Genomic DNA, 24,588 nt, shown 5'->3' with positions numbered 1-24,588 from the left:
TTATATATTTGAACTCTTCCTTTCTTAATAGCCATTTCTGAGCATCCAAAGGGCTTCGGAGACTGGTTACAGCTTTCCAGGAACTGCGTGGAGTTCTGATAAACACTGATATAATAAAATCAGAATCTACCACCCATAATGAGGCACTTATCTTCCAAGCTAAAAATAAATATGAAAAAATCCAATTAAATTACTTGATTCTCACTAATACTGACCAGTTGTTTTTCCCTGCACGTTTTACTCAGAAAACATACACAAGTTACCATGTAATTTGCTGCTGTATATTTGTATATTTGCTGTGTATTTAGAACCTAATTTCACATCTTATAGACACATCTTGAAGAAAACAGAGTCCTAATTCAACACCGCTTTCACATTTTCTTCTACTCTTTTGGGAAGCATCAGCAACAAGAGCATTACCATATCCCAAAGGCAGTCAAGAAATCGGTACCTTATTACCTATGATCATACCAAATTGCAAATGAATTATATAATTTGTCTTCACAGGTCACATTACAGTGACTACACTTGCATGGGGTGAATATTAACACAGAGTTGTCCCCATGGTTACACCTTGATTAATTCCTCTATTATTTGGAGAACTTCAGCGTAAGCAGCTGCTGGGCAGAAACCCAACGTAAACAAGGTATCCTGCTTAACTGGGATATCCTATTGAATTATCTTTTATTGTACCAGCAGAAGGCTATTAATAGTGACATTTTCAATACACTGGATTTCTGAAAGTGAACTAGAAATCACCACAGTGGGAAGGCACTTAGAAGTTATTGCTATACCACTGAAGAAAGAGGAACACAGTTATTAGATGTATTTTTAAAGGGAGACCTTTTTCCTATATTATTTCTTACAACTGTACTCAGTTTTAGGTCTTAAGGTGCTGCCTGAGCAAAACAAGGGTTGTGCAAGGCAATTCAAAATTATTATAAAGGTTTATAATGGGAAATAAATAGCTAAGCACAAAGAGAACCACATGGGACAAAATAGGTGCATCAACACAGCCCCATGGTCCAGAACCAACTGCACAACAGTAAGAAATGGGGTTTAGTTCACACAGAGCTTTCCAGCCATAAAAATATGCATGTTAAATTAGAAATGGATCCTTTTTAAAGCTACTTTAAAATATCTATGCCAAGATGACATGAAAATAGGGCTCATACCTGAGACATCTCTTACTGTCTCAAACTTCTCCTGCACCAAAAGCATATAAAGGAAAAGTGGGGGGGAGCAGGGGGTAGGTAGAGATAAAATAAGCAAAGAAAAAACAAATAGACTAAATCTGATGGATGTTTTCCCAGTCTTGCAGCAGGCTGCACCCTGCATCTCTGCACAATCAGATACGTGGATTTGGGCCAAGAAATACACAGTTATGATTTTATTGAACCATCTTTATTGGAGGAGAGGGGTTGTTAAACTTTCACTTAGATTTTTTTTAAAGGTAGTTTAGTGAAAAGGTTGAAGCTCTGGGGAGGGTTATTGCAAGATAAATGAGAGCATTACAGGCCCAGAGTGAATCTGCTTATGTAGAACAAAGGAGGAAAAAGAAAACAATTCTTCAGAAATTAAGGACTCCTCCTACTTTCATTTGTCCTTTTCTTCCACTGAACTACCTACCTCACCCTAATTTTATTTTGCTTCAAATCTTAAGGATTCTTCTGACCACTTCATTCAGTAAAAGCACCAGAATCAGATCTCCCATCCTTCCCTTTTATCATGCTAACAGAAGCATTGTTTTTAGAACACCTACTCAAACTGTTTTCCAGTCAGTTCACCTTTATCCACCTTCCCACTTCATCACCAGCTAATAGGTGGCATTTGAAGCCTGGCAGCTCCCTCAGGCTCATGGAGTGGATGCCCTGATCAATTTTGCAGAGAAACTTTGATTTATCTGCATGCTTTCTTCCTCAACCCATCCAGATAACCCTTGACTCGACACACATCCAATATGCATTTCATAATTTTTTGTAACTGATCCTCGACTTTGGAAAGAACTCAATTCTGCATGTTCAAGAAGAATCCACTTGCAAAGCCAAATTAAGTGAAAAATGTTGCTATTCTTGAGAAAGCAATTATTATATAACCCCTCGTAAGATCATTCACTGAATAACTACTTCAGGAATATCTTGTGAGGATCAGTTTTACATGTCTATTAGTTCATACACCCTTGTCAATCCCAAACCCTATCTACTCACCCTGTTCTCTCATGGAGAACTGTTGAAAAAGCAGATTTGTCTTTAGATTTTGTTAGTCCTAGACTGAAATCCAAGAGGAAAAGAAAATAACTGCTCTGTCTAGTTAAGAAGAAAATAATACATTTGAAGCACAAGCAAACTTGCTCCAGAGCTCCAGCTCCCCACCTGCATTGAGTAGACCAGACATTAGGAGACTATGGGCAAGAAGAGCAGCTTTCAAGCAGGTTGCAGAAATAACGATACAAGGTGGTAGGACAGCACATTTTCACCAGAAAGCACAAGTTCATATTTATCATTAGAGATGGTTTAAGGACTCAAAGGGAAAGGCAAGAGCTCCCCCAGGAGCCTGGCTTTGGGCTTGCCCAAGCTCTTCTGGGAAGGCTCTGTTTAGCCCAGTAACACATCAAGAACACCTCCTCACCTTGAAAAATGGTGAAGCTTGGACTTTTTTTAGATTTATTCTGGCCTTGTAAGGAATCAAAGCGAACGCAGTCTCCAGGCAAGCAGGCAGACTGCCTCTCCTGGTGGCACCGGCCAGTTTTCTTGCCCAAAAACAGGTTATAAATAGCAGTATTATACATGCATCAATAGCAGATATTCAAACACGTCTCAAAGACGGAACGACTGTAAACCAAGCCAAAAAAAGATACATACAAATCCATATTGCTCCTAAAATAACGTCTCTTTTGTAGCTCTTAGCCAAGGAGCGGCTGCATCCTCCTGGTGCAGCAGAAATGTCAAAGGCATCGTCCTCTTTATCCACGTGGATGAACTCGCTAAGAGAAGCCACGCTGCTGGAGCAAATCAGATAGAGTTTCAAACAGAGAATAAGTGACTTTCACAAGTTGGAAAGAACACTGGAATGAGGCGAATGAAAGGGAGGAAAGATTAAAAGAAAGGTGAAGAGGTGACCTCCTTTGATGAAAAAATGAACAGGTTAAAAAAAAAAAAACACCATGAAGAAAGAACATCCAAAGCCCAAAAGCTCAAGCCTTTCCAATGGTTTTCAGATGAACCCCAAATAGAAACAGATTGTTAAGACTTCTAGAATTAAGAGACATGCTTTCTGTTAAATACTATTCAGTGATAATTAATATTTTGCATGTATTTTGTTTTTCCTTTCAGGTTTTAGGGAAAAAAAGAGGCTGTTTCTAAAAGCCTAGCTATTAGTATACACTTTGTATAAGTGAGACAGATTTATGAAAATCATTTTCTAATTAAATAAAAATCAACAGATGGCACTCTATAGATGAGTCTGTTTTCCACATTTAATACACAGCTTTGACTGAAAAAAAATCTTCTGTGCTTTGAACACAACTACTCTGAAACATTATTAAATTGTGTTGTCCCTAACAATGCCATTAACGACAGATGAAAAAATACATACGAGCCAAGAGATCTGAATGAACTAATTTCAGAGGTACAAAGCTCTATATGCCGTTCCATTCAGCAATTAAGTATTTCCTAATATTCTACATGATTAACAAATTTTCAACCACTAGGATTGCAATTATCTTGTGTTAACAAGATGATTTAACTCAAGCCCCATCCACAAAGACTCATCAGCCACATTTAGACATGTGACTTTGCACAAGGAATCACAGGATTATTTGCTAAGTGTGAAAGGCTGGAACTTCACTTGCTTAATACAGCGTATTATAAAAAAAATAATCTGTAAATTTAGCTACACACAATTGTATCTCAATGATGAAAAGCAAAAGCAAGTCTTCCTCTCTGCAGCAAGTTTGCAGCCTTAATGCACTTTTTACATGACAAGCACAAAACTTCCTTCCTCCAGCTGACTTTACCTTCTGTAACCCCTGGCTGGAAAACAAGACTGACCGGGTCTGACTTCTGAAATCCTTTGCTCAGACACAGAGGGAGTTTTGTTCCGGACGATGTAAGAGACACGATTTCGGCCGAGGAACCATCAGAGGCAACTTTGGCCACAGCAGCGCTGGCAAAACCCATTATGCACAACAATTCCCCTAAAAGAATATTCTAGGCCCTACTTTGACACAAGTTGGAACTTTTATCTAGCACTAAGTTAACTTTTTTTCCCCACCTCTCCTTTTTCTTGGGGGGGTACATGGTAAAAGAACTCAATAATATGTTTCTAGGTGGTTATCACAGATGCAAGACTACTACATCGCAATTCAGATGAGCAGATTGCCATGTAATTGCACATTTTTCATCCTTGTGCAAATAAAGCACAGTTTACTGTAGGCTGAATTTTCTATGTGTAATATCTGGATTAGCAATTAACATTTTAATTAAAGATGGATTAACCAATATTAGGAAAATTATGTCTGGAACTGTTCAATTTAAAATCCACCATATATATACAGATAAACATATCTTTAAGTGCAAGTAATTTTCTGGTCTGTGTAAAAATGATACGATTTACAACTTTGAGAGACAGCATAATAATTTGATATTATTATACATGGAGATAACTACTGAACAAATATAATACACAGGAAAAAAAATTTTTGAGAAGCTGTATAATTACCATTAAATTAAGTGTTAGATGTTCATTTAGTGCAAGTTCTGAGTGCAGATCAAGAAGCTCTGCCTATAGACTAGTTTAATTTAGCCATGTTTAAACAGAGCAGAATGGCAAAGGAGGACACACTGTTCGAAATGTAAATTGTATTAGCAACAACATATTGAGATTTCTGTACTACTTGTTCCATTCGCTGAGTTTTTTTTGCCACGAGAATAAATCACAGTGTGTTTTCTGTTCTTGTAGCAATCTTTGTAGCAAGAAACCAGAATCTGCACCATGTGCCTTTCACTCTGCATCTGGTCTCCTTTTATCAATGCATCCTGGGTGCTGGGTTTGCTTTTTCTGACAAGTTGGGGTTTTTCTTTGTTTTTGTCTGGGTTTTTGTTTGGTTGGGTTTTTCTTGTTTGTTTTCTGTTTTATCTGGTTGGTTGGTTTGGGGTTAATGTTTTGTTCAGGGGTTTTTTGTTTGTTTTGATTTGGTTTTGGGGGTTTTGGGGGGGGCTTTTTAGTTTTGGTTTCACCTTCTTTCCAAAGGGGACAAAATGATCACAGAATCAACTGGGTTGGAAAAGACCTCAGAGATCATCGAGTCCAACCCTTGGTCCAACTCCAGTCCATTGACTAGATCATGGCACTGACTGCCATGTCCAATCTCAGTTTAAAAGCCTCCGGGGATGGTGAGTCCAGCACCTCCCTGGGCAGCCATTCCAATGCCTGACCACTCTCTCTGCAAAGAATTTCTTTCTAATCTCCAGCCTAAATTTCCCCTGGCAGAGCTGAAGCCCATGGCCCCTTGTCCTATTGCTGACTGCCTGGGAGAAGAGACCAATCCCCACCTGGCTAGAACTGCCCTTCAGGTAGTTCTAGAGAGTGCTGAGCTCACCTCTAAGCCTCCTCTTCTCCAGACTAAACAAGCCCAGCTCCCTCAGCCTCTCCCCATAGGGCTTGTGTTCAGGTCCCTTCCCCAGTCGTGTTGCTCTTCTCTGGACCCGCTCCAGCACTTCAATGTCTTTCCTGAACTGAGGGGCCCAGAACTGAACACAATATCAGGGAATACACATCACTAATGGCCAAGCAAGCCAAACAAAAATATTAATAAAGTGCGGAATATGTGAACCTATTTACCGGTCATTAAAATTATACAGAAATTGCACTTTCAGTTCAGTCACAGAAAGAAACCAGGAGAGGCACACTTACAACAAACAGTATTATCAGAACCTGCAAAAACCTTAAATGTTCTCATCAGCATCTTTTGAACCAATATGGATACAGCTGAATGATTTTGCATTTATGAAAATGTAGTATACTTGGAGGCCTAGTAAGTAGCACAATAAATACAATGGAGCATGGATTTATATAGCCAGCCTTTTTACTCTTTAGTACCAAGGTTTTCTAGCTTACAACAAAACACTCAAAAAAATAAATCCAGATTTTTATAGCACACCATTTCTAAAGTAGCAGCAAACAAACAAACAAAACAATCTTTTAAACCAATTAACTTTAAAAAGGCAAAGCTTTCTGGGGTTGAATAGATAGTTCCTGGGCATTTCCCTGGGTTTAATTTCACTGAGATAAGCAGTGATAAAGGAATTTGTTTCCATCAGGTAGTGAGGTGACCAAGTGACTGCAACAATTCACAGCCAAGCAAACAAAACTGAACACCTATGGGAAAGGAATAAGGCTTTTCATCCAGGCCAATGTTTAAGGCAATATTTATATAGGTCATGCCAGATGTGAGTACGACTCCTTTCTGTATGTCAAAGTCACACATTTAGAAACTCGCTTTCAAAGACTGGCAGGAAGGGGAGATTGAACAATGACATTACCCGTGTCCACAAAGAAACTGGAAAACACCGAGGCAGCAGAAATACGTTTCAGAGCTGCTCATTTGAGTCTAAACATGACATTTCACTATTTCATAGGTGAGCAATAACAGGAAAAAAAAATATTAACAATCCTGACTGCTTGCTTTGCCACCATCCTTCCGACAGATGCCAGTATGGTCCAGAATAATGCTGATGCTGAGGTTCAGAACCTTGGGTTTGAGACTACCTTACCCACATTAAACCACGCAAAAGTTGGTATTAGACAAGAAAGAGACATGCTTCTGTTTTAACCTCTCAGGCTCACACTGGAAGTCTCCCTGAAAAATATAACTGCGTGATTTAACATCTTTAAGACAGAGAGATGTTATACATGGCACACAGACTGCAGTCAGCTCCTCCGAAGAGGCAAATCATTGCACCCACTTGTTCAGCTGCATCTTAATGGGAACACTCATATTCCTACCAGTTCCCACAGTATAAACTATGTCCACCCATTGAGAGGTTCTCTGATGTGAACTTAAGAAACACAGGCCTTGTACATTTCCACAGTAAACACAGCAGTGTATGTGTTTGTTCATTCTGTAAATCTTTTGACTCAGTCCTTAGAGCATCCTTTGAAATTGTCACAGAGTTAACTCGTTGTTTCTTTAACTTGTCAAACCATGCACTGCTATTAACATTTCAGAAATAGAAGTAAAAATAAACAGCATAGATTGTCAAAACCTCAGCTGCGCCACTGGGAGAATAAAAATACAAAGTGCTGGTCATAAATGCCATTAAAAAGGAAGTTTTAAAATCCACTCACAGAAGTTACTGTAATAGTTGAGGGGAGAGAGGGTATTTCAACATGGCACATGTGCCACCTGAAGCTGAGCTGTCATAGCAACAACCTCATTAAAGCTCCCCTCTTGGGAGCGCTAACCTGTATTCCAACTGTTGGAAGGATGTCATTTATAATGGGACTTAATTCACTTAAGAGTCAAAGTACAGTAGACTCACAGAAAAGTGAAACTGCTAATTTAAGGAATTCACAAAAGGAGCATGAACATGAATACCATATCAAACGGCTCTGAAAAATGTGGCTTTTGCCCTCGTCATCTTCCATTCGCTGAAAGCACCACCAGTATTTTAGTCATTTAGGCCCATGATTTGCAAGCTCCTGGCAATTCCTCTTTCCTCCTCATCATCCCTCTAACCAGGGCTACAGATGCAGCTCTTTTATCACCCCTACATACAAGGCAACAGCATCTGATCTATTCACCCCAATATTCTCCAGCTCTCACACCAAGGTGCTGCCCCAGCAAGTCTCAACCCACATCCCATGGGGCTGGATCTGCTCCTCTCCTTACTCCACCATCCACAAGGTTCTTTCTTTGGTGTCCATCCTTCCCCCAGAACCCTTACAAAAGGGGTATCCAAATGCACACTTCAGCCCTTAGAAAGATTTGCTGATGTCCAGAGCTGCCTTGACACTATACTCGTCACTTCTGTAACACAGCAGCTACACAGAGACTGAATATATTAACATATATCTGGATTTCACTTTTAAGGATCTGTGATTTAATAACTTTAATTGACAGCAATAGTACATAAGTACAATATGTTTTGGAAGGCTCTTTCAGTTTTTAGAAGAGTAGAGACAACTGTAAGTGAGAAATGAAAGAAAACTGCACCGCTTAGTAAATGAGTCATTAACCTTTCAACCTGAGAGCAACTGCTGGAAGCCTGACCAGAGGGACTGCAAGACCTCCAGCAAGATATAACACATCTCAAAGTTAACTCAGTACTTTTACATTTCTTTTAAACTCTTCCAAACTCCTTCTCCATCTCTCAAACACATCACTTGATGTGGCATTAATATGTCACCAGATAGGTCAAAATTCCCCCCCCCCCCCCCCCGCTTGGTAGATGTTACAGAAAAGCTGAGCTTGACATACTTTGTGCCCACAAAATGCTGTCTGCAGCATTTTAAGCTAAAAACCAAACTGCTCACTTGATGCCAATGCTTTGACCTTGAGTGACAAATGCACATTTTTTTAATGCTACCAGCTCTCCAAACAGCAGGTGGGATCTATAAAAGGGGCAGAACTCAAGAGAGGCCAGTAGAGGGACCATGCCCAGCAAAGACCAGAAACTTCTAGTTTAAACTTCTAGGGCATCCCAGAGAGGGAGTGAGGACTCAATTCATACTGTTCTCTTGCAGGACTGCTTAGACAAATTATATGAAAGTTTATTTAAATTAGGTCTCCAAAAAGACAGTACACTCTTGTCGAGGGTTTTGATTGTGGGGTGACAATAAAACCCTGGCAGATATATTGTTAACCTCCTCTCCTCTCCCCTTCCCACTCAGGACAGGCGATCAGGAGGAAAAGAAGGACAGAGAAGAGAGTTGGAAAAATTAAAAATGTTTTACTAACGCTACCAATAAGAACAGAGAAAATAATACAAAATATACAAAACCCATCTTGAAAGTCTCAACAACTGCAGAGCTGGCACCCGAAGTCCTGGACTGGACTACAGCCAACCAGAGCTGGATTCAGTCTCTCACTAGGCCTCAGTTCGCAGGTACGACTAGCAAGGTCCTCTCCTAATGTCGGCCATGAGCAGAAGGGACGAAGAAGGGCAAAGAGGGCAAAAGGGACGAGATCCTCCTAATCTCCCACTTTTATATGAAGTATTCACGTGAATGGAAAGTTATACACAGTTTGTCAGTTTCTTGGTCACCTGTTACTCATTGCCCCTCTCGCGAGATGTCCATCCGTGCTTATCAATAACTTTGCATTCCATTGCTATGTTTACCAAAACATGTATCTGGTTCTCCAAGAAAATGCAGCTAATGCGAAGCTTTAGCTGACAGGCAAATTCACTAAAAGAGAAACTTGTTTTTTAACAAAACCAGGACAACTCTGTATATTTCTTTTATTAATATTCTAAGGCATTAAATCCACAAACTTCATCCAAACTCTCGTGGAAATTTTAAGACTTGCAGCTCCTGTATTTTGATCACAGCTTGCGGAGTCACTTAGAATAACAAGATAATCCAGAGAATAAGTAATAAGAATCCCTGTGCAGTGTTACTTGCATAAAATAGGTTATTTACATCAGGTTACTAATATGTCTTTAAAAGAAAACACCGCTTATATTTGCAGTGATGTCCTAGTTATCCCACACAGACACACTTACCCTGCTACATACTTAGAAAATAAATACTAACGTTCTTCTAATCACTTCCTTTTAATTACAAAATGCAATTATTATATTCTGGAATGTTACAATAAACCATCTCTGCAGTTTAAGGTACGATTTTGTCTGGTGCACATGGAGCTGAACAAGGCTTTCTGTATTTTAAAGTGTTTATTTGCTAACTGTTGGCAGAGTTGTACAGGAGAGCGCTCGAAGCCAGTTGCAACTTACAGATTTTTCAATAAAAAGAGAGAAATATTGGCCAGATAGTTAATTAAATGGCACTGGGACATTTTTTTTTCGCCTTTCACAAATTCCAGTTAGTATTCCAAACCTGCATTAGGTGCCCCAGTGACATCAAAAGCAGTAAATCTTCATTTATTGTCAGTAGATTTCTAACCTGGTTGTCTTAAACAGCACAATGAGCACACCTTAGCAGAATATATTAGCCATGCCACTTTAATGAGGGGGACATTGATGGAATCTTTCCTTTTCTTCCTCTGTATGGGGCAGAGCAGGGCTGTGAGCACCCAGGGAAGGAAATCCCTTGGGCTTTCTTTCCTTCTTCAGCACTAACTCGCCTTTTTCCGGGACATAGTTTCTCCTCCCCAGGGTATTCCTGCCAGCCCTCTCCAGAACTCTGCCACTGAAATTTAAGAGCCATCTCAAGCTTTGCAATTGCCCACCCGACACCACCATGGAAAGAAGAGCATCCTCAGGCCCAAGTGCTACATCGCCACCTCCAAGGTCTGCTCAGGTTTCCCCTGGTTTACTCATTGTTTGGTTCAAAGCAAACATAAATCAAAGATGGCCACCTGGGCATGACAGATCAAGAAGTCTGAGGTTGGGCACCCTCTGCTGGGCAAGAGCCAGGACATGGCCCAGGTGGGGACATCACAGAGGCACATCCCGGACCCCACACTCCAGGCACAGCATCACCAGCACAGGAGGCATGTCAGCACCAGATTATGTGGCAATCAAAACATCGTTAAGAGCAAAAAGAAAAAAAAAAGGGAGAGAGACTTTCTTCCCCACTCTATAACACTTATCTCTGCCACGAAAAATGCAAAGGCAACCCACAGGTCAATTTAAGGGACAACAAGGTCCAAAAACAACTTTTATTAGACCGGTGAGGAACAGGGTTTTAGCACTCCAAAAGTGACTTAAATACAGGTTCGGATATCAGTTGAGGAAATTATTGAGAGGGGCGGTCCACAGAGTGCATGCACGTGGCTTCACCAAAACAATGCCGGAGCCGTCCCCGAGTCCCGGAGGAGCACACACTTGCCTAAACACGGTGTGGGATTATTTTTATAGAGATACACGTACTCGCAGTGAGTACGGAAACTGTGCACTCGCGATTGTGCGAGGGTAAATTTATAATACGCTCGCAGTCCTGCGAGAGTTATTTTACACGTGCAAATGTGCACGGAATCCTACACGTGCTTATGTGGAAGCACGGGAGGAAAATACACTCGCGATTGTGCGAGGGGCTCTCGGCGGCCACTCGCGATTGTGCGAGGAATAAAATACTTGTGCACATGTGCACGGAAAGAAAATACACCCGCGATTCTGCGAGGATTAATATTACACGCGCTCATACGGAGCGCGGATAGTTATACGTGCAAATGTGCACGAAAAGTATAAATATACTCGCAATCCTGCGAGAATTTTTACTTACACCCGTGGCGGCGAGGCAAGCGCAGTCCCCATCCCGGGGAGGGGGCTCTCCTGGCGGCAGTGGCTAAGCTCGTACTCCAAGAGACCCCCACACAAAAAAATGGGGCTTGGTCTCGACGAGAGTCCTGTTTTATCTGATCAGATCTGACTGTAGGCACTCTAGAAGCTTCTCTGCACCCCCCACACTGGCTGGGGGTGCCCCTGAAGCCTCCAAACATCCCCCACACTGGGCGCGGCTCAGTGTGCCTTGACACTCCCTTCTTCTAATGTCCCAGGAGCCAGGGTGCTCTGGGCCAAACAAAAGAAGCTGTTAGCCTCAGTATTTAAATGCAGATGATGAGCACAGAATTAAGCCATTCCTGATGCCTGCCTCAAAACAAAAAGCTTGAAGAACATGCCCATGAGCAACCAGGTTCCACCACAAGCACAGCAGAAGCCCAACTCTGATCTTTCCTGCAGTGCTTTACCTGGTCATAGAATCATTTTGGCTGGGAAAGACCTTTAACATTGAGTCCAACCACTCACCTAGCACTGTCAAGTTCACCTCTAAACCATGTTCCCTAGAACCTCATCTACCCGAGTGTTCAGGTGCTTTCCTTTAAAAATTCTATTTAATTTTGCAAGGGCTTGCCTCAGCCACACCTGCAGAACAGAAAGGGGAAGCAGAAGGTCTAACCTTGGCAAGTATATGAGCCCCACTGGTCTAGCAGAAAGTAAATGTTTTAAGTGGTATTCTTCCCCCCCAACTATGGGTACGCATATTGTTACCAGCTAATGATATTCATGTGCATACCTCCTACTAACCGCTTTTGAAGGATATCCTTTTGGATGTTTTGTGGTCCATCAGACTTTGACAGCTAAGGCCGTATTAGTCTGCTTTTTATTCCTCTTGTAATTAGAACTAATGTTAGGTTATTGAGAGAATTAAGAAGATCAATATTAATGAGCTTTTGGACTATGTTATTAGACAGTTTCAACCCACAACTGCAAAGTATTCAGGCTTAGTTTGCCAGGGTTTGGGTTTTGTCTGTTGGTTTTAAACACTAACAGATTTCTCAGACAAAAAAAAAAGGGTAGGTTGTTGTATGCATTCAAAATGGCCAATTTTGAAAACTCAGTTTTTACCAATAATTATACACTCTTGCTCCTAAAATAAAAAAAACACACAAGAAAGCTCTAAAGATGAGACTACTCTACAAAACACAGTTTTGAGAGATGCACTAACATTTAATATGATCAGTTATTTTAAAGGGCAATGATTTCCAAAGCACAAAGTTCACATAAATTTCCCCCCAAGTCCCAAATGCAAACACTATCTGCAAAGTCCACATGCTTTGTGTTTTACAAAAGCTTTGCAGAATACATTTAACATAAGAGAAAACAGACTTAGGTTTTACTCTTCACTCCATCTTTGACAGAAAGGTGTCAACAGAAAGATGCTGACAAGAAAACTGTAGCCCATGCAACTTTATTACTGAAGTATAGGGAGATTACTTTGTGTTATTACCACTGCCTTATGCTGGCTTTCTCTTTCCCTACAGTGGCAGCAATTGCTATTGGGATGAGCTGCTTTAAACCTCCAGTTATTTATCAGTTGCAAAAAAAATATAGTTCTTTAAGTCTAGAATGAGGCAGGTGAATGTAAAATACACCCACGCAGACCTGAAGTCCCACAGCATGCTACCATTCATTTCTATAAAAATTAGATAGGGATCATCCACGAATTCTTCACTAATACATTCATTCCCAAAAGCAAGTGCTTCAAGGAGGCTCCTGTATTTTCAGGAAAGAAAGAAGGGAGGTTGATTTCCCCATGGCTTATGAAAGACAATACTTGCACATGCCAAGCATTGCTGTTTATCTCTTCACCTATTAAGAAATACAAGTTCTTTTTGGTTCAGAAGAACCGTGGAAACTGTTGGGATTTAATCTTTTTTTTTTGTACTGGACGTGGCCTTTCTTGCTCCCTACCAAATAAAATTTAACCAGTAACCCTCCCCGTCTCTCTTTGTTTCCATTTTCCACTTCCAGTCTGTTTGTCTCCCTGAGGCTGCAACCACAAACAAAAGCCACGTTGAACAGGCACCTATAACACTAAAAGCTGCTACTCCCTGATAAGCTCTGCAGCACCTGAAGTTGCAAGAGATTTTCCAGGCATGAGATCTTTAAAATTTGATAGAAAAACAAACAAGATATCCTACTTGAGGTGCCAATGTGAAATCGGAAGCAAACAAGCAGAATTACCGCTCTGCTTGCCCACAGTACGAACACAAAGCCTATGGCCAGCACAAGCTTCTCAGCTGTCACATGAAATACAAATATTCAAAGATTTCCACTTAGCTCAGGTAACCTTTCCATACAACATAGAACAGGATAGCAAATGGAATAAAGTGTAAAAGGAAGTTTTAACACCAGCACAGGGAAATTACTTGTACATGTGCATGATCAGGCATTGGTGACCACTTCAATATGACCAACCTCAACAGACAAGTATTTCCTCCCCAAAAAATCAGAAAGTCATTAGCTGGCTTCAGGAGCAACCACTCTGCAGTGTTAATTTACTCCTAGGATCACCAAGGACATGCTGTGCTATCTTTAGAAAAAAAAAAGGAGGAAAAAAACTGGTTACTATGGGGCTAAACAGACTGTTGATCTATTACGCTTTGACATTTTTCATTAAGATATATAAACTTGTAGAAGACACTCTCTTAAATTTGCATATTTGCATCATGCTTTTCATGGACACATAAACAGCCGTTTATAACGCATTTAAATTACCTTGAGTTGCTGGATTGTCAAGCATCATACATAAGCAGAACCCAAGCCAGGCCATATCTACCAGCTCTTTAGCGCTTATTTTATGTGAACGCTTTTTGTTATACTCCTAAAATTCACAGCCACGTATTAAGTCCTCCTGAATTTTGAAGCCTTTTACTGGTGATCTTTGTAGCACCAGCAAACAACAGATTGGCAATCACAGGCAATCACTGCCAGCTTAGGTGTATTGCAACTATTTGCAAGGCACTTTTGCTGCTGTGAGAAGACAAGCCATCAATTAATGTAAATCAGCGCGGTTTCATCGAGGAGCATTTAACAATTCTAACTGACACAAAAATCATAACATCATTGATAGTGTTTTACTCATTACTGAATGCCGCTAATTGGTTAGGGGAGTTATGCAGTTTCCAGTAAAAGAAACAAACTTATCACAGAAACATATGAATTATACCTAGAATACTCCACAGCCAAGGTAGAAATATAAGCAGGTTTTATATGCTCAAATGTGCTTTAAATACTGACCCTCACAGTTTGCATTTGAGCACAATTTCACGATTTCTGTCATCATCTGTTGACAACCACCTGCTTCAAACTTCTCACCGCCCTAAGAGTGGCCAAAATTGGGTATTGACAGACATAATTTCTACACAGAAAGGAAACTATTCACAGGACAAAGTAAACGACCAAGGCCAGAGACCTGGCTGTACACGCCTGGAAATGTGAGGGAAATAAATAAGAAAACTACAGAAGCCCAGATCTGACACTCTCCTGTGATATTACCAGAGATGCAGTTAGCAGGTCTCTGTGAAAACACAGAAGTGGCAGATTAGCTGACACCAATTCTCCAGAGGAGTATAATCTACAGAGTAAATGGGTAATATTGTGTACTGTCAACTCTGTTCAAGTCACAGCCGTTCAAAACCCACAGAAAGAAATGTAACATAGTGAGTGTGAGCCCAGGAATTCATTCAGATGGGTCTGCAGACACACACTGACCTGAATAGCTTGCTCCAATTTGAAGAAATGTGATAATGGGCCACTTGGGTCAGGGCGTAAGATTTTGTCTGCTTAAAAAAATACCTGGTACTCCTGGCTTTGTTGTACTTAGAGTACTTTTCATGGCTCTCCATACATATCCAGGGTTTTATATACCTCTGTATGTGCAATACATTCTCATAGAAGTGGCCTATAGCAGCCCTATACCATCAGCTGCTGCAGCTTAGGCTTAGCCTTCAAGACACCACCCGCAAAATATCTTCTTGCTCCAATGTACCCTTGCTCCATTTCTATCCAAGGCATAAAAAGCAATTTAACCTGACAAGCTGTAGGCACGGGACAGTGCTTTAGTTTTCACACTTCTGTAGTCTCAACTTGCTTCATCTCCCTTGTATATGATTTAATACTGCAGCATCAAGTGTTTTGCCTAAGACTACGGTAACAAGACACTACGAAGAAACTGTTCCCTGTTCCTTCTGTAATCTGAATATAAAAATAAACCACTTGGCTTAGAACGTGGGACCCAAGAAGAATTAGTTTAGTTTTGCAGCCTTCTTCCCTTGCTTCCAGTCCTTAACTCCTGCTACCTGCAAACACCCTGCAAAAAACAACTTCAATAGAGTTACATGAAATAAGGATATTGTAAACCAAGTGCTTCTGATGAACTTGGAAGTGAACCCAGTTTCCCTCCAGGTGGTAAATGAGTATCATCAGTACTGTAAAACACACAGGCTGGACCCAGCCCTGGTTATTCTTTACAAAATACAGCTGGGGAAAACAGTTCTTTTAAGATGGTTCTCAAAAGAAAGTCAAGTGAACTCATCCCTGGATATGTCTGCAGAGATTCACAGGGATCCAATGCGCTGCATGAGAAAGTATCACCTTTACTTCCCTTCCAGATCACCAAAAGCCACCAAGACAGACAAATTTTCCACAATGAAAAATACAATGCTTCCTTCATCTAGAAAACAGACTGGCAGCTTCATCTGTATTACAAAGAACTAGGTTTAGCTAACCTAGGGACTTGCAAGTAGTAGACCCTACACATCTTAGCAAATTGATTTTTGAAAATGAGAAATTATCAATTGATCATCTACTAAAAATAAACAATGTATATAACAGCTCATCTTCTAGAGGATTATTACGAACTGAGAAATGAAAAGCAATGAAGACTTTGATCCATATATATTAAAATTAGATGTCGGAAATATCGAAGTGGAGTCAATATAAACAAGTCAGGCAAAATTGAATCAAACTTTGGAATAAAAGTATTGCAAGAAATATCTACTTCTTGCATAAAAGCCACTGGACAATACAGACAACATAATTGAATAAAAGGTCCTCTAAGACTTTTCAGTGAAATTTGAATAAAATGGTCAAAAGGTCCCTTACACTTAGAGTGACCCTATAAACACCAAGGACAAGATGAAGAATTCATTGACTTCAGCAGTGTAGACTCAGGTCTACATGAACAAAAACCATTCTCCAGAGAAGGAAGTGTCTCATTGGTAAATGACATACTTTTATTTCATAAGCTCACAAGCTTTGGCAGAAATAATAATATACTTTGGGTCAATCAGTGTGTTTGCATAAGAAAAAGAGCATCTAGGTAGCTGTGATCTTATATCGCTCTCTCTTCTCAGTATTTGCAAGAAAAAGAGGCAGGTGTTTGGAAAAAACCTATTTATCACCTAGAAAATTACTCTGATTTATCACCATCTTCTTGCACTAGTGCAACTTCTTTAAACTTTTATGACTGCACAACATTACAGCATTTCTCTAAAAAAGCATATTATACAAGAACGTATTAGAAATGGTAACATGGTGGTACTTCCAGTGCCTTGAAATTAATTAGAATGTCCATGATTGAGGAAAAAATACTTGCCTGCATGTCAAGGGACCTACAAGTGGAAACCCATCCTCTCCACCATACCTCTGAGAATAGTTTAAGTAGCAGCGCCAACTATTTGACAATATCAGAATTGTACGTTAAAAACTGGTGACAAGAGTATTTTGCAAGTTTGCAGGTGGATGAATAAAAATTGTAAAACATTATACAAAAGATGGATGGGTATCTTTTTTTCCCTACAGGAGTGTGTGTTAACAAAACAGAACTCCTTGACAGAACACTTCGTATGAAAGAATACGGCACTTGCCAAGCATTGCATCAGCATTTGTCTGCACATTTATCACTAAAAACACCAATATTGCACCTTCTCATTCTCCACGTTTCCTTTGTTCATTCAAGGAAAAACAATTTTGTAGCTTATGAACTGCTATTAAAAAAAAAAAAAGCTCCATTGTGGTGAAAGCCTTGAGGAATTATACATATTCTTCTTATTCTCAAAGCTTAACTTTTGTCTTATAGCACTTGTCCTATTACACCTGAAGCACAAGTTGCTTAATAGCGTCATGAGCAAAAACTACCAAGAGATGTCCTACTGACAACCAGGCAATAGATAGTCCAAAATACATTGATATTATGAAGAAAATGAAATAGATACATTTGTATTTCTGAAGGAAAGAAGAGTTTCAACAGCTTGGCTCCTCTGGAAGGCCACATCATTCTACTCCAAGCAGTACACGAGATGTTTAGGAACATCCATCAGGTGTTGAAAGCACATTTCAGGATTCAATGTACTGTATCTAGAACTCTTAATACTGTAATCCCTATTTTTCCACCTCGGAGAATTACACTGAATTTCTAACTGAATGAGAATAAAAATCTCAAAGTGTACCTCGCTTCCAGCCTGGCATTACAGCATATTTAAAAAGCCCAATTACTCAGTGGTATACTCTATATATTGCAGTGTTTTGTTATTAGTACACAATTGAAATTTACAACAAAATGGTCAATAAAAACATGATTGCTAAAGAAACATACAAACCTTATTTCTAGCATCCAATTCTATCCTCAGATGGGTAGGGTTTATAAACATCATACACAGAGCCCAATTCCAAATCTATATTTACATACTGCTTGGGAAGCAATGACATAGATTACAAAATATAATAGACCCACATAACACTTTCCAGGTACACAGAGAGATCTTATTCTTGCTACAAGGATCTTACAAATTCAATCATATTAATAATATAGCATACATATTACTAGTAAGACTATGTGTTTGTCTCTCTAACGATCCTTCCCAGTTCCCATTAAATCTAATTAAATGGTATTGACTGAGTTTTATTGGAATTCCATTACCAATGTCCAGTCCTGCTCTCACACACCCGGTACCCGCGGGAAACGGCCCTTCCCGGAGCATCCTCAGATGCACAAAGAGAAGGATCCCAGGCCCTTGGATCACACACAGGTTTGACAGCTGATTTTACAACTATTTCACTTTACCAACTATCTAAATGGGAACATTCCGCTTTCCAGCACCGGGAAGCTTTGATACATCTTGGGAATTCTTCGCGTTACAGTCAACAACTGACTAGCTAGCTGGAATAAAACTACATTTACAAATATTTTGATCTCTTCGATAGAATTTAAGGGCAAAAAACCCCCACCCAACTTTAATTAGAAAACAAACTAGTAGGTTGGACAGAAGGTGCAGAGTCATTATTTGAGTAATTATATTTTAAAAATCCAATTAGTTCCTAATTGCACTTACAAATTTAGGATCTAGTTCTGCAGTGTCTACACTTAGCCCAAACTCACACTAAATACAGACTCAATAGTCTGCATGACTTGCATAAAAATAGCCAAGTTGTGATATTTTCATCTTCACTGTTCATCATTAAGAATGTTTTGGGAAAGTGCAATTAAAATGAGTTCTCTAAGCAAAAATTTAATTGCATTTGAAGGATCGAGACTATTAAAAAACAGATTAATACACAAAAACTAGGAAAAAAGCAACAACAAGCTGGGATTCAAAGTATGCCACTGCAACAAAAACAACATTCTACTATCTGAATTAGTAGCATTTCTACAGATAGCCATAATTCTAAATTCACAATTTCAAATTACATACATCCTTTACAGTCAATACGATAAAGAGAAACCGATTTTCTTCAACTCCAAACAACAGATAAAAGGAGCAGTAAAAAAAAGACACTAGACGAACAAGCACCAAGCTGCAGACTTGTTTCACAGAAGTCAATGTGAGTTTTGCAACTTCCTTCAAATGGAAAAAAACCTGGGGTCCATATGAACCTTAACAGTATGGCATATGCTCAGATTTACATAGCGGCAGTCAACACTTTTAAGAGCCACTGTCAGAACTAAGAGCTTTCTTCCATGTCCTTGGGGGAAAACTACCTCAACCTGCAGGAGTGTCAGCACAAACTTTCTGGTAAATTAGCCAAAGGTTTCCTACAAAACAAGTTTACATACAGTCTTCTCACATCACAAAAAAACCGCACAGTTTGCTCAGTCCCCAGAAGCGTCAGGGGTTTGTACATGGGATCACATACTGAACTGAGGACATACATATATCAACCGCCTATAAAACCAGCCACTGAAATGGCACCTGTGGGCACCTCCCACAACATGTCTCTAATTACCTCTTACCATGCATCCTTCTAACTACTGTCTGAAATTCCACCCTCTTCTATAATTTTTTCCACCCCAACGATAGTAAGTTCTTAAGTAATACTGTTCTTCGGAATAAACAAATAAATGCCAATGCCACTGTGACCTTAGAAGCATTTATTTTGTATATAAGACACTAATATTTGTTATCTGAGACATAACAGACTAAAGGACAAGAACAGACACCTCTGTAGCACATCACAGAAATAGTTTGCCTTTTCTTCTGAGAATACTTTCCAACAATGGCCAAGCTGGAGCTCAGTCTGGTCAAGTACACCTGGTTTCAAATCATTAAGCTGCTAATAACAAGGTAGTTGTAAAGCCTCCTCACTGTCACCTGCTGGGCTGCCTTACCAGGGAATGAAGGCCACCAGCAATCATCACAAGGAGACTGATTTATCTCACCTGGCTTGTGTTTCTGCTACCGGGGTGAGTAATCCAAACTCTCATCAGCTGAACCTTAAACCTGAGAATTCTATTTCAAAGTCATTTGTTTCAAGCCTTCACTTGAATATGGTCAAAGGACCCTGAAAACAATAAATTATCTGCTAAGTGGAATAATGACAGAAGTTTTGAAGTGTTTGTGACTCCAGAGAAGAGTAATGTTCATGAAAATTTGCCTTTCCTTCTTTACAACAGCTTAAGAATTACAGGAAAACGAAAAAAAAGATTAAACACATGATATGCCATCACTCAGGGAGCTCAAGTTTTAAGTTCCCTGACAGCATCTTCCCACTCGGTATAAAATCTACCTTTGCAGGAGGACCCCTTGCAAGACTTAGCTGACAAACTGTCTCATCACACCAGCGCTTGAACACCGAACCCGAAAGCACTAAAACCACATGTGAAAGTCCACAGTGAGACGGCACATCAGCGCTGTCGACAGGAGGGATCCGCCAAAGCCAAACACAACCCACCGCCAGCCCCACCGCAGACAGCAAGTCAATTAATAACGAGCTGTGAGCTCACTAATAGACATTGCACTGACAACATCGCACATCTGTGAAGATTATCCAAATCCAGCTCCTGTTATCTGAGGCATCCATGTAATTTGGATAACCACTAGATAACCATGCCAATTAGTACAGTGCATTTATGTACACAGCAGCAGAGGCACAAAAAACAAACAGGTATCACAAAAAAAAAGGGTGTAGGAGCTTAGGCATGAAGCCAAGGTGGAGTTTTGAGGCTGCAGAGCATCTTCAGCTCATGCACTCAGGAGGTGGCAATAGGACCTGTGAAGTTCCCCTGCACATCTTCAGGGAGAGCAGGTAACAAATGTGGTCTTCGCAGCTGTTAGCAAGGTCTTCCTCAGGTTTCCCAAATTCATTTACTGCAACAGGATAACTGCAGGGGAATCGGGGTCTGTGAGCATCCTCAGGACAAGAAGACTGAAGCCTATGAAAAGGCAATTGTACCTCTTAATGGGTTTGATGGCACAGCCTCAACTGCAGGACTCCTCCCTTATCCACCACCCTCCTGCCTGGATCCCCTTCTCCACCATCTCCGTACAATTTTATCCTCCCCATTTTTTACATATACACATACAATCAGAGGAGTTGTAACCTGGCTGAGGGCAGACCTGATAGACTGGAAGAATTTCCCTGTATTTCAAACCCAGTGAAAAGGATGAGAGAGCTCAAACTTCAGGGGGGTTCCCCCTACCCCTCTTGGGTTTTTTTCCTCCCCCTGACATTACCCACTGGTCTACAGAGGGTGTTACTCTCCCTCCAGCACCTAATATTTTATATTACCATGGCTACCACAACACTGCTATTAATGCAACCCATGACATTTTCCCAATTCTCTTATTACCAATGGTGAGCCTCGGTGCATTCCAAATTTCAGTGCCTTTTCACATACATTAAGCTTAGCATGCTCCAGTGACTCAGAATTTCCTCCTGTAAAGGAAAATCAGCTTGGTATGGTCAATAATTTTTGCAGTGTATCATAAAGTTTATCTGATGTGCAAATGTAATTCTCCTTCTAGATTCCTCATCCCGAATCCCTTTTAGTTTCAGACCACTTGACATTTTTTAAACAAAATGCCTTTTAAGTCCTAATTTGTACTCTGTTCGGTTTTGATAAGACATGACATTATGATATGATGAGTTAGTTGATTCTAAGTAAATTTGATTTATCCCACTTTTTGGGCTGGTATGACTTACAAGGATGTTGCCTTTTAAGATGGGATTGATTTTAATGTAAGCTGACAGCACGTTTTTTTGTGTGTGAAACACCACATCGGAGCAAGGTAACTATGAAAACAAAACAAAGGAAAAACAAAGCAAAATTTAAACACCAGAAATTAATATTCATTAATAACTGGCATCTGCTTATCTCCATCAAGGGAGACAGAGTGGCAAATCGGTTTCCAGACAATTCCACAAGATGTTTGAAAGTTTGATTTTCATTGTAAGATCAGATGCACGCCACAGCTGCTGAAACGTAATCTGACCATTTTGTGAATACCATGGAAAGTTCTTGAAATATTTTCCATCAAACAAGCACTACCACGACCACAAATGTTCATGTATCAAAGTAAACGCATATGTACCCTTCATAAAACTGCAAAATTTTTCTAAGAACCTTTCCCATCTGGCTGTTCAGGTGCCATTACATTGAATACTACCCTCGTTTCTTTGCAATATCCTTGTACCTTATGATGCAGTGTTTTAAACACCTAAGTTTGTGATGCTGCAGCAATACTTTTCTCCCTGATAGGTAGTTATTTCTCATTTTTACAGAATGAATCACCTCTAATTTTGACAACTACGTGGGAAAGGGACCCGAGGGGTTTGGTAGTTCGACTGAAGCAGAAATCTGTACCCCAGACAACCTAGAGGCATCTGCCCTCACCCAAACGAGTTGTAAGCAGTTAGTAAACAATTTAATAGGCAGCAGGTACGTGATGGAGAGGAGACAGGAGAATTTGATGCTTTACAGAGTTACATTTCGACTGAAATCTAGCAAAATCCTCGCAGACTGGATACAACAACATTCAGTGCGGTCTCGTTCATGAGACCACGCAGTTCTCAAAGTGAAGGGCTACAGACGAGCCGACAGACGATTTTCTGACTAGCAGCGTTTTCTATAGCGGTAAAAACCTGAGTCAGAGCAGTACCCTGACATCCCTGCACCTGAGCACAACAGAAGGAAGGCTTGGTCCGTACTTCAGGAAATACTCAATTTAAAGATTTCCCAGGAAAATGAAAGAGGTCTGGCAACCGCACAAAAAAACACGACAGAAAACGCCGAGACTAACTCCGGCAGAAGAACCGCTGCCCTCTTTGATAAGAGACTTTTTAAGAAAAAAAGAGTTGCAACTCGTGAGGTTTCCCACAGCCCGGCTAAGGGGTCCTGAGCTCCCGCTGCCTCCCCGGTTACACCAGCTCAGCACCCACCCCGCCGCCGAAACGCAAAGTTCAGCTATTAAACGGGTGCCAACTCAAGCAAATTTAAACCAAGGAACTTTTGCAATCCTCGGGAAAGCGGAGGGCGGTCGCCGTTCCTGCAGCGCATCGCCGGGGCTGGCTCGGAGACCCCCCGCCCGGCTCCGCGGGACGCGCCCGAGGCACCGGACCCCGCAATTACCGCCCGCGTTAATTCCCTGGGGCGCAGCGGTAATTCAGAGCCGGGTCGTTCAAGGCGAACCACGAGGGCGGGGGCACATTCCCCTCCACAACCCCATTGACTTGGGGGGCACATCCCTCACCCCGACTGACTCGTCGCCGCTCCGGGGCTCGCCCCGTTCTGGTTCCGCCAAGCGCCGCAGCCCAGCGCGACGCGCCCGGCAGCCAAGTTCGCAGGGAGCGCTCCGCGGCCGCGCAGCGCGGAGGGGCAGGGAGGCGCGTAAGGCACCTCAAAACTTCCCGAGGAGAAGCCGGTACCGGTGGAAAGTTCAGCGGGCGGCGCGCAAGGACGAGCGCCGGCACCCCGCGCTCCCCGGCCGCGCCTTACCTCCGCGGGCTCCCGCTGCCAGCGCCTCCGCGACGGGCGGTAATCCCCAGAGCGTCGCCAGGGCCAGTAGGAGCGCGGACATCGCGGCGAACGCGCCGCGGAAGGAACCTGCTTGTCTGTCTGTCTGTCTGCCGTCCGTGCGTGGGTCCGGCCGCGGGTGCGGAGCGGCAGCGCCGCCGTGTGCGCGCAGCCTCTGCGGGAGCCGCCGCCGCGCCGTTCACTTTTCAACGCGGAGCGCGGCTGCGCTCGGCTCACGCAGCGAGCGGACAGCGCGGGGCGCCGGCGGCCGGCACAGCGGCGCTCCGCCCCCGGCCCGCCCCGCCCCGCCCCCGGCCCGCCCCGCCCCGCCCCCGGCCCGCCACAGGCGCGAGGCCGCGTCCTCCGCTCCTCTCCCGCCTTGTTTGTTTTTTGGGATTTTTTTTGTTTGTTTTTGTTTTTGTTTTTTTTAATTTGAGGTATTCTTGTTTAATGTAAAGCAAACCTCACGCAGGCTTGGGTGGTGCGGAGGGTGAGTCAGCAGAATCCCTCACAGAATGTCAGGGGTTGGAAGGGCCCTGGAAAGCTCATCCAGTGCAATCCCCCCATGGAGCAGGAACACCCAGATGAGGTTACACAGGAAGGTGTCCAGGCGGGTTGGAATGTCTGCAGAGAAGTAGACTCCACAACCCCCTGGGCAGCCTGGGCCAGGCTCTGCCACCCTCACTGAGAAGAAGTTTCTTCTCAAATTTAAGTGGAACCTCCTGTGTTCCAGTTTGTACCCACTGACCCTTGTCCTGTCACTGATTGTCACCAAGAAGAGCCTGGCTCCATCCTCCTGACGCTCACCCTTTACATATTTATAAATATTAATGATTTAAAAAAGAAAAACCCACAAATCCTCGCGCGTTATGAGTGTGCAGGGACGGAGGT

The 24,588-nt window shown here is 41.7% G+C and overlaps 1 protein-coding gene across 9 annotated transcripts in view; it reads right to left on the bottom strand.

Annotated features, from left to right (window-relative positions):
* Positions 1-23,966, bottom strand: part of LRP1B (LDL receptor related protein 1B) — a 687,728-nt gene extending 663,762 nt beyond the window's left edge. For 5 of the 9 annotated variants that reach the window (XM_065070311.1, XM_065070314.1, XM_065070318.1 and 2 more), the window contains exon 1: positions 23,680-23,961. In XM_065070311.1, coding sequence (XP_064926383.1) covers positions 23,680-23,761 — 82 coding nt within the window. In that variant the 5' untranslated portion in view covers positions 23,762-23,961. Of the gene's footprint in view, positions 1-23,679 lie in introns of all 9 variants that reach the window. The other 4 variants (XM_065070315.1, XM_065070317.1, XM_065070319.1 and 1 more) reach the window with 3 other exon arrangements.
* Positions 23,967-24,588: the final 622 nt, after the last annotated feature.

This window comes from Columba livia, chromosome 7 (assembly GCF_036013475.1).
Source record: "Columba livia isolate bColLiv1 breed racing homer chromosome 7, bColLiv1.pat.W.v2, whole genome shotgun sequence".
NCBI classification, from domain to species: domain Eukaryota; kingdom Metazoa; phylum Chordata; class Aves; order Columbiformes; family Columbidae; genus Columba; species Columba livia.
This window is presented reverse-complemented; position numbering and strand designations above follow the sequence as displayed.